The sequence below is a fragment of the Oreochromis niloticus genome, linkage group LG9, assembly GCF_001858045.2.
Source record: "Oreochromis niloticus isolate F11D_XX linkage group LG9, O_niloticus_UMD_NMBU, whole genome shotgun sequence".
In the NCBI taxonomy this organism is placed as follows: Eukaryota; Metazoa; Chordata; class Actinopteri; order Cichliformes; family Cichlidae; genus Oreochromis; species Oreochromis niloticus.
This window is the reverse complement of record NC_031974.2, coordinates 20,527,763-20,545,294: the sequence shown is the minus strand read 5'-3', so window position 1 is coordinate 20,545,294 and position 17,532 is coordinate 20,527,763. Positions and strand designations below refer to the sequence as shown.

Sequence of the window (17,532 nt, the reverse complement as noted above, 5' to 3'; positions counted from 1 at the left end):
ACAGATGTGACATAAAAGCAACCTTTCATCTCAGATAAACAACTTCATTCGGCCCTCTCATCCTCCTCGACTGCTGTCGTCTCTCTCTCTCCCCTGCCATCTCCCTCTCCACCTTAATTTAAATTAACTGCCCCAATTTGTTGTGCAGTTTGTATTGGTTAAATGCACTGAAAGTGAGTAATGGATACTTGTGGGTGGAGGGCTGTTCTTGTGCAACCGCGGGACCATTAATAATATATTAGAATGCTGTTTGGAGACGTGCACACGGAGGTAGGTTGGGGATAAAGTGGCTGGCAAGCTGCTGATCATGCACCAAACAAGGAGGAAGTGGCCAATGATCAATATTGCAGGAGGTGCGAAACCTAACACAACGCTGTAATCAACTCTAACCTACAGCATACACGGGGCCAGCCAACATAGTCGGCTGGGAGAAGTTGCTGCGTATCAATATTTTATTTTTCAGGCATTTCAGATCAATTCACCTACGCAGGCTAATTGAAATTTGATTAACAAATTAAAATTTGATTGTTTTTTTAATATTCCCAAGGGGCATAGAGATGAAATTGATAAAGCTGTGATTTTTACAACTGTTATTGGTGCTGAAATGCTTCTTAGCAGATATGACTTTAAGCTATGCACACCATTTGTTATACAGAGAACACACACATACCAGAACCCACGCGCACAGCCAGCAGCACCAGATATCATGGCAGCCAAAGGGAACTGGGATCAGACACGCTGCCACTTCACCACAACACGGAATATAAAACATGACCCAGTCAACCTGGCAATCAATGTCAATTGTGAGCGTACATCAGTACCACAGAGACAGAAGTCTTGTTTTAAAAAAATGGAGGCACGTAAAAAAGAAAAGATGCACAAGTTAAAGAAAGATACTGAGAAGGGAAAACATAGAAAAGGCATTTTTCCTGTGTGAGTTCAGGGAACAGCTTGCAGCAGGAAGCACAGAGGGGCCTGTGTGGGTGTGAGGATGAGACCAACACAGCATCAGCCATAACAGGTGAGTCATACATACACACCTCTGTCTGCTAGTCTTTCCTTTCCACCACTCCCTGAAATGAAGGAAAAGAATAGCATAAGGCTCTAGCTTAAGGATTTAAATGTAACAGTGTCCGTGCTGTAGGAAAAGGGGGGAAAAACCCACTGCAAGTTTTAAAATGAGGGGGTGGAGGGGGGTGCACTTTGTCTTTCCTCAGCGTTGTACTTAATAGATTGCTGCAACGACTGGTGCGCAACCAGGCATATCCTTTTCACATCTTTGCCAAGACAATCCTTCTCCTCAACCAAGGCCAATTTAGACTGGGGGGGGGGAAGGGAGCCCAGCGCAGACAGAGAGGGCAAAGTGGATCTCATCATCTCCTCAGTGGTAAACAGTGGTGTTTGTTGTGCGGTGCCAGACCCCTGACGAGAGCCATGCTTTCGCAAAGCAGACACTCTTACAAGATAAATAAATAAAATAATAATAATAAAAAGCACTGAGAGCGATGATGGTGTCAGCATCTCCCCTCTTCGTCTATCCCTGTGAGAAGCAGACAGTGATTTGTCAGTGCCTTTTCATTACCAGGGAAGGTCATGTCATTCTATCTGGCCTGGGGTGGCAGCTGCTGGGCCGGAGCAGACAGGACAGGCAGGGGAGGGCACTCTCACACACTGACAGAACAGCAGAGCCGGATACAGAGGCAGCTATTCACGTGTGTGTGTATGTGTGTGGACACACACATGCACCTTTCTCCACCTTCTTTCCTCCAAGTGCAACAACGCAGATGGCATCCTAGAAACAGCTGTAACCAGAGAAACCCGGGCTGGACGTACCACAAACTGCTGACATGCACGGCTGCGTCTCCTGGGCAGTAAAAAGCCGCTGGGGTAACGACAGGCTGTAAGTGATAAAATATCAATCTGATACAGCCTAGAGACTAGGTCGGTTAACTTAAGCTTTGATTCATATAATGTGCGGTGTCGTCCACCAAGAAGAAAGAAACTAACTTTTGCCTGCAATGAATTTTTCATGGGGTTCAGTTTTTGCATTTACTGTACATCTACAATACTCCATGTTGCTTGTCGCAGATAAGACGGGGTTATCGTCTTGTCCCTTTGATACTTGCTACCTCTCGGTAAAAATCCCCTCGCATCGCACCCGGCCGATCAAACTGGGTACAGCTCTCTATTTCATTAGAATTGCTAATGCTACATCACTAAACTACAGAGCACAATAAAATGCAGGAGTGAGGGAGGGAAAGACGGCGTGCATGCGAAACATGCGCACGCACACAAAAATGGGTACACGAAAAAATACAAGCATCCCCGTCCCTTTCCTTCCCAGTATTAGAGTTGGTAATTGAACCATTTCCGACAGGCGTGGCGCCTCGCTTTTTTTCAACTCGAAAACTTTAAAGTGCACTTCCTCTGCATCAGCAAACTCGGAGGACACGGCAGTTTCACCGAAATCCAAAAGAGTGAATAACATTAGAGTAAAGGTGGAAGACAGCGGTATAAACCATAACCTGTCTCAGTATGATGTATCTTGTGAAGATTAAAACACCCATCTAAGGTCATATTTAAAAAAGCTGAATCCTTTGATGGGGCTGGATTTAGTTGAAAATAGATGAAAAGCTCTCTTTTCTTTTAAACAAGACGCATTTTACCATTATCTTTGTCAGTTACAGCAAACAAGGCTTTTGGGATGTGTTTTTTTTCAGCTCAGTAAAAAGCAGATGTTAAATATATTTGAATAAAAGAATGACACTACTTTTACTGCCAAGTCCACTCTTTTACTGACACAAAGAAATAAACAAATAGGTGAATAAACCTCAGCAGGGGGGGAGAGACTGTGTTCCTTAATTATTCCACCGGACCCGCAGGGTATTTGAAAGCAGCCCGAGCATGACTCAGCAAATTGACTCTGCTGATTGGATATTCATCATGCACAGAGTGATACAGCCAGGAAGCAGACACAGCCAGCTGTATCATGGTCCAAGAACCTGACTTCCTACCTATATTAGGATCCAAATTATTATTCTGGGAGCTAATAGCATAATTATGAAAAAAAAAAGAAAAAGAAAAACTCACAACCTGCAGCCATGTCTACTGAGTGTGTTTAAATATGTCTGTTTTGAGCTTATAAGATATTTTTAGGCACCGATTTCAACTTTTTTTCCCACCTTAGTCTGATTTTAAAAAATATTGTTAATTAACAGTGATAACTACATAATGAGTCAGCTGCAATCTGGGAACCCATTGGCTATTGTCTGATGACTCAGTCCCTTGGAACAAGTGCCAGCATTTCAGGGCTTCCGGTGTAGCCAGCAGATATCACAGCCAAGATTTCTTGTCCATTGTTTATGAACGCAGATAATTCTTTAAAAAAAGCAAGAAACCCCCCCCAAAGGTTTCAAGATGTTATTATGGAAAATTGAACTGTTGCTTTGCTCTTCTGCATTCAGGGAAACAACACGGTTGGCTCCTTGCATGCAATCAGAGCCTGATCACATGTTATTGGTCAATGCTAATCAGACCATATATATGGATCATAAATCATGTTCCGTATTTTGCATATTGCATAAAGTAGTGGATGCCATGTCCGCTGCAGTGGCCTCTTTTAGTAAGAATTTTGTTAACAAATCAAAGACAGTTTTGTTCTGATCCCCCCATGAATGGATTTGGTGGCTCTGTAATCCTGTGGGGCATTTTTCCAGCATGGTTTCTTCCAGGGGTCTCAAATTTGGAGTTCTTGTGCCCATCTCCAGTTCTCTGATACGACTCTGGTAACGAAGAACAGAATTTCTAAAAACATTTTCCTTTAATTCATCATCGCTTAAAGTGGTTCTTTCAATGGGAAAACTGTGGATTTTTCACACTGATTTTGTTTTTTGTTACTAAAACGTGCGTCGCATTCTGGGTCTATCACTCAGTGCATTATTGTCTCAAATTTGCTGAACCTCAGTAACGCTGGCTACCATGGATGTATACACATACATGTGTAGTACTGAGTCCATCTACTTATGGATTCCAAGTTCAAAAGGTCATGGAGGAAAACAGATGATGTATCAGTGGACAGACTTGTTTACTTTCACTGCTGCTGCTTATGCCTGAATTACACTTCTGCAGTGAATCTATATATAGAGCCTATGATGTAGTCTACACCAGTGTCCACTGGTATCACCGCTTTTATACCTGTCGTCGATAGCAACATGTGGTTACATTTCTAGCTAGGTTTATATTTGGTCAAAGCGTGGGGTTTTAAAGAGGGCATGCCTACGGCACAGATCTAACACAGACATAAAAAAAATTGCACGCTTTATCAGTAACTAGAATTTAAACTAAACTGAAACAGGCCTTTTTATCATCACTTTTTCTATTCGACTGCTATATGTTACAAAAGTACAGGCTAGTTTTAATTTGATTCACTGGGACAAAGACAAATTGCTCCAAAATGTGTCTTGAGAGTAAATATCTTCAAGAGAGAAGCGTCAGTGCAAACCATTATGAAGCTGCTAAGCTTGAACACTTTTATCTTGTGATGAAAACATTTATACCCTGCTATGTAGAGAGTGGACAGTAGGTGTGATGAGTATAAAGATGTTATGGCTTCACAGTTATCAGATCTCAATCCAGCTGAACATTTATGGGCGATTAAGAAAAAATGATGTTCATTCCTCCGGCCGACTTCCAGAGACCCTCATGAGAATCAGTGGGTCACCTAACAGATTACTTATACACTGTATGTTGATTTTTCCTTTAATTTGTTACCTGGCTGTAGCAATCAATTGTTAAAACCAGTTGAACAAATTTGGAACATGTCAATGAAAGGATGCTTTGACCTCCAGGGAGGTGCAGGCCTGCCAATAAGGAATCAATGCAATTAATGTGTGAGGCCGTCCTCATCCATGTCTTACAGCCATGTTAAGCGAATCGCCACCCCGCCCCGCCCGACACGCCAAACATCCCATGTCGCAACAGGACTTAAACTCCCGTCACTCCCCAGAACAACCTTGTTGTCCTCTTTGCCTGACGAGACCTCAAACGTCCTCAAACACACTGATGCATTCAATTTATTCATGGAAAGGGTGGAGAGATAATAGCAAAGCAGAATGTGCACGAGCAGGAGAAGGTGGAGGGTTGTTCCAAACGTGGACCGACATGCAGAGAAAGTGTGGGAGGACCAGTGGATATGCCAAGGTGATGGATGAGAGAGAAGCTCCTCTGCTCACCAGAGTTTGGAGAGGAAGAGTTTAAAAGGAGACTTTACAGTGACTGAGCTTATAAATAATGACCCCAAGGTGGAAGCTTCTCCGTTTAGTGTATATGAGTAAAAACATGTTGATGTTTGGAATGGAAGACTTGCGTTTTGCTTTTAAGCTTATCGGCCACAATTAAATGATAATGAAAAAAAGAGAAGAAAAAAAAAAACACCCCAGCCTTAGCTTTTCAAAAGAAAATTATGACGTCAGAGCGACTTTCATCTTAGCCTGGCTTTCTGTTTAGCTCTATCAGTGAAAGCCAAAAGGCCCATAATCCTCAGATAAGTCTACTAATCAACTAATACCACGGACAGAGCATAATCGCATCAGCTCACTAATCACCTTTCTGCCTCTGGTCTACATCTAGACATTAAACACACACATACACACACTCTCTTACTCCTTCTGAAGTATATGTGTACATTAAGTGCACACAGAGGACAAACAGGGTTGAGCTTGGACGCATACGGACCACCTGCTGCATTATTAATGCACTCGGTTCGAGACGCTCTCCCTTACTTGCACACGCGCGCAAGCACAAATGTGCTTTCTTTCACAAATCATTCGTGTCTTTTATAATGTAATTTAGATTGGCTTGTGTGTCTCTGGTTTTGGTTAGCAAAGAAAAAGACATCCTCAGAGAGCTCACGCACATCAGTCAAATTCTTAGGAGGGTGTGAATGGGGATGGAAATCGAGAACAGGTTCCAAATACTCAAATCCACCGGAAACCATTGACTCCAAGCTCGCCGATTCCTTTTTAATCAATGCCGGCGTGTTTTTCCGACAGCTGCGCATCCCAAAACAGTCACGTCAAACTCGTGGCAATGGAGTGAGTCACAAAGCCTTTTTTTTTCCTACTGTGTTTCTAGACTGAGATAACACAACAGTTGGGTTGACACTGAAAATCTGCGTAGGCCTATTTGTTTGTTTGTTTTTTTCCAAGCACAGAATATTGAACAGGAATCAACTGAGAATGGGTGAATAATCAGATCCATATGTGGAATCAATAGAGTGTTCTCAATATTCAGGTGTGAGCCGCTCTCCTGGGCGTATGTGCACTGGGTTAAATTTTGGCCTGTAGTAGATTTGCTTTAATGTTTGTACCGCAGCTTCTTCTTCTCCCGAGCCTCAGCTGGACAGCCAGCCTGACATTATCCTGGAAGATACCTCCATAAACTCGAGAATTCATTTTCCGCACAATGACGGCGAGCCGTCCAATCCCCGAGGCAACAAAAAAGATCCAAATCGCGATGCCCCCCTTTCACTTCAGTTCACCTTCTGATGTTTTCATGTTGGCATGCAGGGCCTTTTCATGCTATACATAGTGCAACGTGTTCTTCCCAAACAATTTAACCTTAATTTAATTAGCACACAAAAGTTTTTCAGGTGCAGTACAGCATGAAGGAGCTTTGTGGCAACTTAAGGTGTGCAGTGATGTTCTTTTTTAAGCAACTTGCTCTGTTGTGTTCTGCCAAGGACACCGGGCTCCATGCAGTCTTTCCGCTTGATTTGCATACGGCAGATTCACAAAGTGGAACAGAGATGTTAACCTAAAGCCTTTTTTGGGCTTCTTTTTTTAAGTCTCTGAGCTTTTGAAGTTGTCTATTTAGGCATCCACTTCTAGAGAGAAGCTAAAGAGCTAAATTATATCCATTTATACTGACTTTGTTTGAGTGGAAGAAGGAAGAAGATAACTTTGTAACATTCCCCAGCTTCATAAAAAATGAGCTATTTATGATCAAAAGTCTCTAATATCCCTGATTCACACCATATATCATGTTTCATTGATTTCACTCCTGAATCCAATTAGCTTTAGCTGATGCCATTATCCTAAGGGTGCACATTCTTTTTACAGCCTAGTCTCATTTATGTATTAGATACGGACAAGAACAATAGCGCGCAAGCAATTCGTGATTATGTGATAAAAATTAATTTGTGTCCTTAAGAGTCTCAGCTCCCAGCTCGGACTCGGGAGACAGAAACTCCTAGCTCTACTTGTAAGTTGTTGTTTAAGGCTTACAAAACGACACGCTTTGAGATGAATATGGTTGTGAATTTCCTCTAGATTTAAAATAAATAAATAAATGTATTCATAGCTTAGATTATGATCTGACTATCTTAAGACAAATTTGAACCTAAATCTGGATAATTCCCAATTGTTGGCTAATTTTTCTGTATGATTAAACTCAAAAGGAGCCTAACATTTTACCAAAGATCTTTATAGCAAAGCGGAGAGAGCTCACCCGCTTGTGTTGAGTTTGCGACTATAAACGTCAGTGCTTACACAGAGTGGAACTCATCTGCATTTATTTTCTTGAACTCAAGCTTATCAGATGTGCATCAGATAAGGCTGAGTTTGCATGCCAGGCATGAGATAAACGCAACTACCAGCCAATGCACGAGACACAAAAAGTAATTTCTTAAAAAGTACAGATTTGTAAAAAAATATGTAGTGCTGAAATACACAGAGGTAAAAGCTAAAGCCATAACTGTCGTGTAATCCTCATTAGCAGTTTTTCAGTCTTGCCGGCGAGCCAAAACCCCAACCCGTGCATATGACAATTAGTGACTTCTTGTTTGTACCTTGGTAGCTGTACAGATCCCCCACGCTGGTCTGACGTGTGATGTGCTGCCAGTAGGCGCTGCGTGGCAGGGAGATGGACTTAGTTAGCGTCTCTCTGGAGTGGCTCTGGAACAGACAGAGAAAGCGTACGGTGTCTCTCACTTTTCTGTCACTCTCAGTCAGTCGCTCACAACAGGTGAAATTGCTCTGCATATGTCAGTAAACAAACAGCATGGGTAATACAGCATATTAGAGACTGAATGGCATGTTTCCGCTATGAATGGCTGCGTGATGGGTGAGATGAACACTCGTTCGGGGTCCCCGTGTTGTTTTGCCAGGGAATGATGTGTTTTATATTTTTGCGTTCAATGTGAAACCAAAGACTCCCGTCTAGAAAAAGCAGCTTGAAATACATTAAGTGTTGAAAAAAATATGGATTTACCCAGCAGTAAACATGCCATTTCCCCCATTCTGCTACATGAGCGGTCAGTTTTCTGTTGCTGAGCGTACATTTTATAGAGCTAAGGGTAGCTGCATTTGGAAAAGTTCCCAAATGGTGGGGTCCAGGAGCATGACCATATGGTCAAGGCTCATCAAACACTAGGCAGGCCTACATAAATAAAGAATACAGATGATAGCGGGGAGGAAGGGAGGAAGGAAGAAAAGCATGGGATGATGTTGTGGTGGAAGGAGGAAACCGAGGCCAAGACGGCGGGGTGTCAGAGGGCTCCTGGTCCAAAGCGGAAATACAGTACCTAGAGAGAAATGTGTGTCGTGTGTATGAAAATCATGACTTATTGCCTGCTTTCTAAAACGAATTCTGCAAAAAGCTTCGATGAAATGCTCGTCAAATCAGCCTCAAACAGGCAGGGAAAGAGCTGCAGAGGAAAAAAGGTGTTTTATTAAATTACAGTAATATGTGTCTAAGTGTGTGCACAGATGGAGTCTTTGTGTTTCTTCTGGCATCAATTTCAGCAGGATATTTTAACTACAGAAAGTGAAGCTCACTATGTTAGTGATACATAATTATTTCGACAACAACTTCATGTTGATACCAGCATTGATTATTAGCCGCTTGTTATGCTGGAGGTACAAGAAGGCAGTTGTCGGGCTTATCAAGTGCGGCTGGTGGATATAAGATAAACAACGGAAGAGGGGGAAAAAAAGCACAAATGTACCTGGGAGCTCTTCTCCATCTCCTCCATCATCCTCTCATGCTGCTGGGCAATGGCCAGCGTGGCCGAGTGGACCCGCTGGTAGATCATCTCCCCCTCCCGCGTCTGGAACGTGAACAAACCCTCTCCTGTGTCACACATCCTGCGCCAGGAACACACACACAGAGACCCACTTTGATCGCGCTCACTCTCAGATTGCTGATCTACAAATATGCATGGCTGACTGTTCAGTTACAGAGAGAGAGACACTATAATAGCCCGCTGGAGTCAAACACATAAACACATGCGTGAGTAGATACAGTACACAAACACCGACACACATTCACAGAGGCACCTGTCACATCGTCGCCTGAAGGGCTCTGCGGCAAACGCTGATATCCTGGGATGTTTCGGATATCCGAAGTTGCTTTGTTGAAGTTTTTACAACCTTTCCAAAACTAAGTTTTTCACTCCCACTGCTAACATTTCAATCACACGTAAGACAACAGCAGGCACGAAATACTTGCATGCACATACGCACACACGCACCTTCCGGACTCGAAAGTGAACCAGGTGGAGTCTCTGCCGTATCTGCGCAAGGAGCTGAGGGGCCACATGACGAGTTTGAGGCGAGCATTGTGAATGTCCCACAGATAGATGTTTTCATGAGTGATCTGCATGGTGCACTCCCCGTAGATGTCCAGGTTGGGGGTGGGCATTAGGTACACGTTGAAGCGTTCTGAAAGAATTCACAGCAGACTTACTTGAAGGTGGGATCCCACAGCGAAGAGTGCGGTTTAAATGAGCATAGATGCGGGTTGTATCATTCACAACAGCAAATGGTGCTTTAGAGGGTGGATAAAATATAAGCCACATGAGGTGACTAGTCGGGGGCTGCGGTTTTGTTTAAATTTTAAAAAGGCTATGAATTATTATTATTGAAATATTGCAAGGTTACTGAACATGGCTTCTATTGCAGAAGTAGAGAAAAACTATGATGCAGAAAGCATTTTAAGCAGTACTTTACTGACTTCAACCGCAGTGGGTCTAACCGGCCATCCAGTGAGCTGCACCGGAATCAGTGAGCCAAATCTGCCCATTCACATTAAAGCATTTCTCTGAGGCAGGCAGACAGAGACAGTCAGAGAGACAGTGTGAGGGGGGGAAAAAAGTCCTCCATAATCTAAATTAGTTCTCACTAATTACGCTTAATGATTCAAAATAAGCCATGAGTCTGCAGTGGATAGAGAATGGCAGTATCATGGTGTGGCGTATTTTTAGGGACAGTGAAAATGAACTCTGATCTAATTATCAGCCCCTGCTGTTTGGGGAGGGCTACTAATTGAAATTGCAGGCTAAAGCCTTTTGTTTCATTCACTCATAGAGGCAGCGGAGAGGTACGAGTTCAGTTAATCTCCATAACACTTTGCTGAAAGCTTTGTAGGAGCAACAAACAGCAGGATTTCTGCCACAGCTGAAGAGAGAGCGAGTGTTACAGTTCAACTGGCTCCCCACTCCCGGCACAGTCAAAAACTTGCGTATTGATACCGTAAACGAATGAAGCCAAGTTTATGTTGAGGAGTACAATTTCACTCTGCAGCCGCAACGGGATGTAATGGGTCGAAATGACGGCAGGTTCTTTTCAATTCCTCGCCCCCTTTTTTTCGACTTTAAACTGCTGGTTTTTGCCTGTTGCCTTTTCGATTTCCTCCGCGACTTTACAAATTACACAGGGAATGAGCTCCACTGTGATAGCAGAGCCCTGTTGTCTCCTCTCTTTTCCATTTTCATTTCCTGTAAGTGGAATATGTGGGGAGGCACATTTATTTCACATGGCTTTAGGAGCCATAATCTCATCCATCTCTGTGACAAGCTTCATTATGAGGGAAGCCAGTGATGCACAGCACTTCTCATTAGCCCTGGAACAGAGCCCCGGCCGCAGCCTGTGACTGACCTGTGCTCTCACACACACACACACATCCAAACATTCTTCTGAAGTCTTAAGTTGAACCCTCGTGTGTGCTAATGTAAGTATGGGCTGTAACAGGGGACATCGAATCAGGTATTGGCAAAAAAAAAAAAAAAGAAAAAGGCCATTATTAGCCCGGCCTAATTGGACAGCGGCTGTTCTCCATTCACCTAACCCTCTGAGGTCTTAGTTGCTTTAACACATAAAGGCCTGGACTGCATCAGCTAACTGCTCAGTGGCAGGCTGAGTGAGAGAGATTGACCCTGAATGGCTGTCTGTGTTAGCCCCGTGTTAGCAGGGACTAATTGGGCACTCACCGTTCTGCTCCCGCTGCACCCCCGCTGCTAACAGGTCTGGCTCTCCCAGGCTGATGTCATTGAGACGGCTGCCCAGGCACTCCATGCACAGCAGCTTACACCATTCCTCTGCATCCAGCTCTGCACACAGCAGCACAGCATAAAGGAATGTCCACCATTAACCACACACATACACGACAACACATGCTGTACATGTTGCACTACCATACCTGTGCTGTGTATGCCACCAAATAAACCATCCGAGGAATTTCAGGAGCAATGCGTTACATGCACAAGGCATGAGTACAGCAAACAGTGAAAGGACTGGGGGGGATCAGTCTGATTGATTTGGTGCAGATTAAAAAAAGGCAGTGGATTCTGTCCAGATGAAGACGGGGTTTCTCCTCCATTATCTGCCAATACTCAGCTCTAAGGCTATAAAATATAAGTAGCACAGCTAAAACAATATGGCCAGAGTAAATCTGAAACTAGTGATAATCTACTCAGGTAATCAATAAGCTATTTCCCAAATTGAAGAAGGAGTTTTGCTTGTTAGCTGGAAAGGAAATACATGAATTCAACATTTTTTTTAGAAGTTTTATACTCTCTTTCCCTTCAGACATAGTTAGGGTGGATGTTTCCACCACGATAAGCAATCAAACATATTACCTGGCTATAGAGTCATATTTAGTGTGGAAAGGCAGCGGTATCATTTTACAATCATTTTGCACTTTTCAAAATAAGGTTGTCAAAATTAGCATGAATGTGTAACGCATCAGATGGCTTTTACTTTGAAAAGGCTAAAAAAGTTATGGACCGCCCTGCAGTGCCTCTGATTGGGTTGTGTTTAGCAGGTTAAGTGGACGCATGACTCACAAGGAACAGTAATTGGCTGGAGGAGTGAATCAGAGACGCAGCAGGTCCAGAGCCACAGAGTAAATTACTTTTTCCCTCGTGGTATTTTAATTTCCACTAAAGGAATAATTGCTGCTTTTTGTTCCATTTCATTGTTTTATACATACAACATTCATCGTCCATATTCCCCCACAGAGGGACAAATTGACGTCCTTTAAAGTGCAAAATTTTTGGATTTGATTGAAATGCAACTCTTGGATCATGTCCTTCTTTACAAGTGTGCACATGGGCACCTTAGTAACGTAACATTATTATTTTTTCTAAACCCTTGTTACGTCCCTCTCTTAACGAGAAAATAAGAATGTATCCAAAATGTTGAAGTTAAGATTTGAGGGCTCTTTTTTTACCATTTCTTTTTTATTTCATCCCTACAGAAAGCAAAGTGAAGGTACCGCTTTAAGTGCAGCTGAGGTTTTACACAGAATCATCCGATCCAATAACTCCCTGAAATACTGTAATGAGGTGAGCTAACCAGCTGTATTCATATTTAATGTATAGGTGGTATTAATATTCCCCAAAGGTGCCTTAGCAGGACACCTTTGGGGGCACACGGGGTTACGAGCCTTGTGTTGGGGCTTTAACTTCCAAATTTATGTTTAGTAACATAGAGCCACAGTGAATGAGCATTGTTGGATAATTTTGAGAAATTTGGACAATTAGGACAATTATTGTTTCCTTCCAAAACAACAATCTTGGATTAAGGAAATGAGCTGCGTGTAAGAAGTTGCGCCTGCTACGGATGAAAGCCGGAAACGAAGCAGAACATTTACTGTGAGACAGATTTTTTAATTTAAGGCTAAGTGGAAACAAATGATTTCATGAATCAAATCTGGAAGTCAGTGTGGCAGTGTGTTACGTGTGAATACCAATTTTCCTTCCTGTTAAGTCAGAAAAATTGTGTTTACAGTGCAGAAGATTTCCAATTGTCTTACATGAACGTTTGGTGAAAGTCACTGAAGTGCGAAATGAGGCAAACGCCAGAGTTGTTTATCTTTCTGAAGCTCCCTGGCCCTGAGGAGCACTGGGATTTGTAACTATGGCCACTCATGTGTACAGAGACACATGTGCAAGTGTGGGAATTCTACCATGTTTCTGTGTTTGCTTACGAAAAAATCCTCATGCGCTCGTGTAAAATGCGAGAGAGCATTGGCGTGTCTTCCTGGCGTATTTGCCGGCATTGTGAGACAACCTGTTTGTCAGCTCAGCTCTGACAAACACTGTCAATGGGACAGATCTACATTACTCTGCAGGGTGAAGGAAAGGTCTGCTGCTGCCTGGAGCGCTTCATTCACACATACAAAAAAGCGAAACTTTGGAGCCACACATTTACAGGCAGCACCAGCAGCTCCGAATTTGAGCTCTTTCCTCATGCCTCCCCAGATTCAGCTTTTCTCATTCAGTTGCCATGGCCTTCTTGGCCTCTAAACTCCCACACTTTTTAAGGCCAGTGAGTGGAAAATCAGCTAAGCAAACAGTTCATCAGCACAGAGGCAACCTCGCAACTCCATGTGCCATGCATGAAGAGATGTTGCGGGAGGATGTCTCAGTGTGGAGGTGTGCTGTGGAAAAGGATGGATGTGCTGGCAAGATGAAGCTGGAGTGACAGTATGTGAGAATCAAATCAAAAGACAGTCGAGCTTTCTTTGTATTTCCTGTTTCGGGAGAAGGTGCCGTTATCCAGACAAATACAAAATGTATATCCACTTGTATACGTGCTGTCAGGCCCCATTCGGCTGTGGAATTTAAAGAGTTGGCACACTTGACAGGATTCTCATCTCTTCAGGTCATGCTCATCTCTCTTTATGTGCATATTTGTCAGATGCACCCAAAGCTGTCAGGAATTTTAAATGATTTTTCCTTTGTTCCATCCCGTGTTTCCTCAACAGCACACCAAACAACACGGTACTGCTTAGATGGAGGCATAAAATGGTTATTTTTAAAAAGCTAAAATATCAAGAGAGCTTCATGAGACCTAATTATCTGCTTTTTCTCTTTGCTTTTAGAAAACAGTGAAGAGCCAATTATTGGCATATTTGTATGAATGCCTTAAGAAATGACTGCACTTTACAAATGCCAGTTTTTAAATCCATACCCTCACTGTTGTTGCACTGTAGAAAATAGGCAGCATGCAAAATTTAAATCTGATACAACCTGAACCTCTTACTTACTTACAAGATGGCACATTTTTGCTAATTTCCACAAGTTTAACACTTGTGGATATCATGTGATGTAAGGCAAATGAAGGATATCAGATGTGGAAGGTTGACGGTCAAAAAAGGGGAAAAAGACACTCATATGTTGGGGTGAGAGGACTGATCCAGCAGAGATAGGGGGAGCGAGTTAAGATATGAGTTCACTACTCTCCATCTCACATGCGCATATTCCCAAATGCACACCTGCAAAGGTGGAGTTAAGATGTTAATTAAGGTGCATCCACCTTACCTAACCCTCTGCTTTCAGCTTTGCACAAAAAACGCCATCCGTGTGCAGATCCTGAGCCTTCTTGGCTTCCTATCCACGTATTAGAAGCAATCTCTATTGTTACAGTCTATAATTGAGTTGAAACACGCCGCAAATTATACCCAATATCAGTTTTCATACCTGCACTATGAAAATCAATATCTCGGAACAGATCCTCCCACTTCTTAATATAGCGGCAAATGAGCATCACTTGGCTAAACTCCAGTTCTCCGCTGCCTCCCTCATCTCACTCGTTCTATTTGTCTTTCTCCTTCAACCTCTCACTTCTCACTCTCCTTCCACTTCTCGTCAAACTTTTCAAAAAATCACGCTGCCAGTCCTCACCTTACACCTGCCGGCGTATTTATAAGAAATGACACTTGAAATCAGTGCTGTCCTTGCTCCGAAGTGGCTAAAGAAAAAAAAAAAATAGTAATTTTGATTTTTGCCTGGGAAGAAAAACAAAAAAGGCACTTTACCTGATTCGCAGGCGAACGTCTTGGACGTGTCGTCACAGAAGATAATCGCCACAGCATGCTTTTTTGTCTCCCGAGGCATCCGGGTAATGTTCTTGATGTTATGGAGCTCAGTGATCTAAAAAGAGAAAAAAGAGAGCGTGGCAGGAGGATATTGCCTTGAATGAACACAGCCACCAGCAGCAGCTGCAGCAGCATGGTTTAATTGCAGCCTTGCAAAGCTTTGCTGAAATTGCAATAGCAGTTAGAGGCTTAGCATTAAAGGGGTGAATTAAAACAAAACAAAACAAAAAAGGGCGATGGGGGTGATCTTAAGGGATGCATAAACAGAAGTAGTTATTCTGCTGATTACAAAGAATATCTTAAAACAGTACGAAATCACACACAGTATCAGCTTCCTGCAGCAGAAAGCCTGCTACAGCGTGATGTGTAAAATGTAAGTATGTTATTTATTTTAAAGGCACCCCTATGAATAAACATGACCCGGTGCTCTTTCGGTATACACAGCACATCTATTGTTCATCTCCTCAAAGCTGCCCTTCCAGTCAATAGACAGGAGCGCGATCATAAGCATCTAAATCACTTTACCAGGAGATTGATTGAGCAAATGAAAAAAAGAGAAGATTACATTTAATTAAATATAAACCGCATTTACAAGCCATTTTGTTCAACAGTCTTCTCTGTGTTCACTCTGCCTACTAGATAAGACCCATTACATTAGTGTAGTCCATTGTGTGCTAACTGTGGGCAGTTTGCCAGACTGTTGGGAATGAATTAGCTGGGCTCCCTGTATAGTAAAGCTTGTCTGTTAAAAGTTAAGGGACCAGACCTTATACACACACAGCATATGTGGACTTGAGATTTCTCTGTTTGATAGTATTAGATGTAATGCATTTGTCCCGCAATATTGAAGTTAAACTGGAAATACAACAGATGAAGAAGTAAATCAGAGGCTATAATACTGAAAGATAAGAAGTGCTTTGTTTTTTGTTCCGTTTGTTTATTTTTCTTATCCCCTCTCAAAGATGGTATCTAAATATTTCATATGAGATACGGTATGAATTTGTCCTCGGGCAGGCAATTCATAACTGACACAAAGTAAGCGTCAACGCTGGGAATTTCTGAGCAATGAATGTCACCAGCCTCTCGTCTCTTTCTTTCCCTGTTTGTGTTTAGTGTGTAACTGCGCATGTTTTAGTCTTTATCTGTGTGATGCGTGTGTGAAATGAGAGATTTGGGTGCATTCCCAGCCTGAGGCGCTAGAGTCCAAGCATAGTGAATCATTTCTGATGAGACCTATTTCCTCTCCCATTCTTTCCTCTTCATCTTTATTCATGTTTAGCCTTCATGCATGGCAGACATGAGGCGCAAGAGAAATCTCATGTTTGGAAAACTGGAACTCTAGTCATACTAGTGGCTCAGTGTGGTCTAACTCATATGCTAAATAAAAGGTACCATCTTCTCTAAGTAGCTTAGCCTACTAGCATGCTCATGTTTGCTAATTAGCATGAAACGTAAAGAGCGGCTGAGGCTGAAGAGGTTTGCAGGTATTTTGAAGTCAAACTGGTTGAACTGTGAACTAAATTTAACAGAATTTGATCTAACAGCGGTCGACATGGGGCTGAAAGCTAGTTTTACAAGTGCCAGTGTTAGAGTAAAACAGCTGTTCTCCATCAGGTGGCTTCGTCTTCTAGCGGCTAACGATCTCTCCTGTTAAATCACAGTAAAGTACTGTTTATTGGTTTTCCAGCATGGAACTGTAATTTTACAGTGTTTCTGCTATAATCTAAAACAGCAGTTTCCTACTGTGAAAATAATAAACAATAAAGTATCCAGCGTTGGCTGGCTGAATGTATTACTGCTGGTTCTCTTTCTGTAGTGTCCAAAGTGAGATTATTAATGTAAAATGTATTGCAGTTGTACATAGATCTAAAAAAAAGAAATCCTTATTCTAAACATGTACTTGATCTGCAAGTCCTCATCCACCTGAATATACAGTACTGTGCAAAACAGGGAAGACTGTTAGGCATTGCCACCCCTCATTTCTTTATATTTTGCTAGAAAAATGAACAATTGAAGCTGTGATTTATTGAAACATTTGCAGCAAATAAAATATAAGGCAAAAACAAGAGTTTATGCACATCTAACAAGCTTGACAGTCAATATTCACATTATCACATTATTGTGATTTCTTTAAGTAGTCTTCAGAAATACTTCCTTGGGCTTTGAGGTCCAATCTCTGGGGAGCCCAATCTATAACAGATAGTGTTCCCTAGTGTGTCTAGGTCAGTCTTTCTCCTGTTTTCCTTACTCAAGAATGGTTCTTGACAGTGACCCTTCTACTGAGACCACTTCTGATGAGACCTTGGGTAACAGTACATGGATCAACTGAAGGTCCAGAACATCTCTCAGGTCCTGGGTCAGGTCTTTACTCTA

The 17,532-nt window shown here is 42.4% G+C and overlaps 1 protein-coding gene across 4 annotated transcripts in view; it reads right to left on the bottom strand.

The window, feature by feature from the left end:
• Nucleotides 1–17,532, bottom strand: part of dok6 (docking protein 6) — a 52,882-nt gene that overhangs the window by 3,461 nt on the left and 31,889 nt on the right. For 2 of the 4 annotated variants that reach the window (XM_005471786.4, XM_003443572.5), the window contains exons 4-8: nt 15,100–15,214; nt 11,267–11,386; nt 9,530–9,719; nt 9,005–9,143; nt 7,847–7,952 (exon numbers count right to left, since the gene is read on the bottom strand). In XM_005471786.4, the coding sequence (XP_005471843.1) occupies nt 7,847–7,952; nt 9,005–9,143; nt 9,530–9,719; nt 11,267–11,386; nt 15,100–15,214 (670 nt within the window). Of the gene's footprint in view, nt 1–764; nt 785–1,040; nt 1,074–7,846; nt 7,953–9,004; nt 9,144–9,529; nt 9,720–11,266; nt 11,387–15,099; nt 15,215–17,532 lie in introns of those variants that run through there. The other 2 variants (XM_025910185.1, XM_005471785.4) reach the window with 2 other exon arrangements.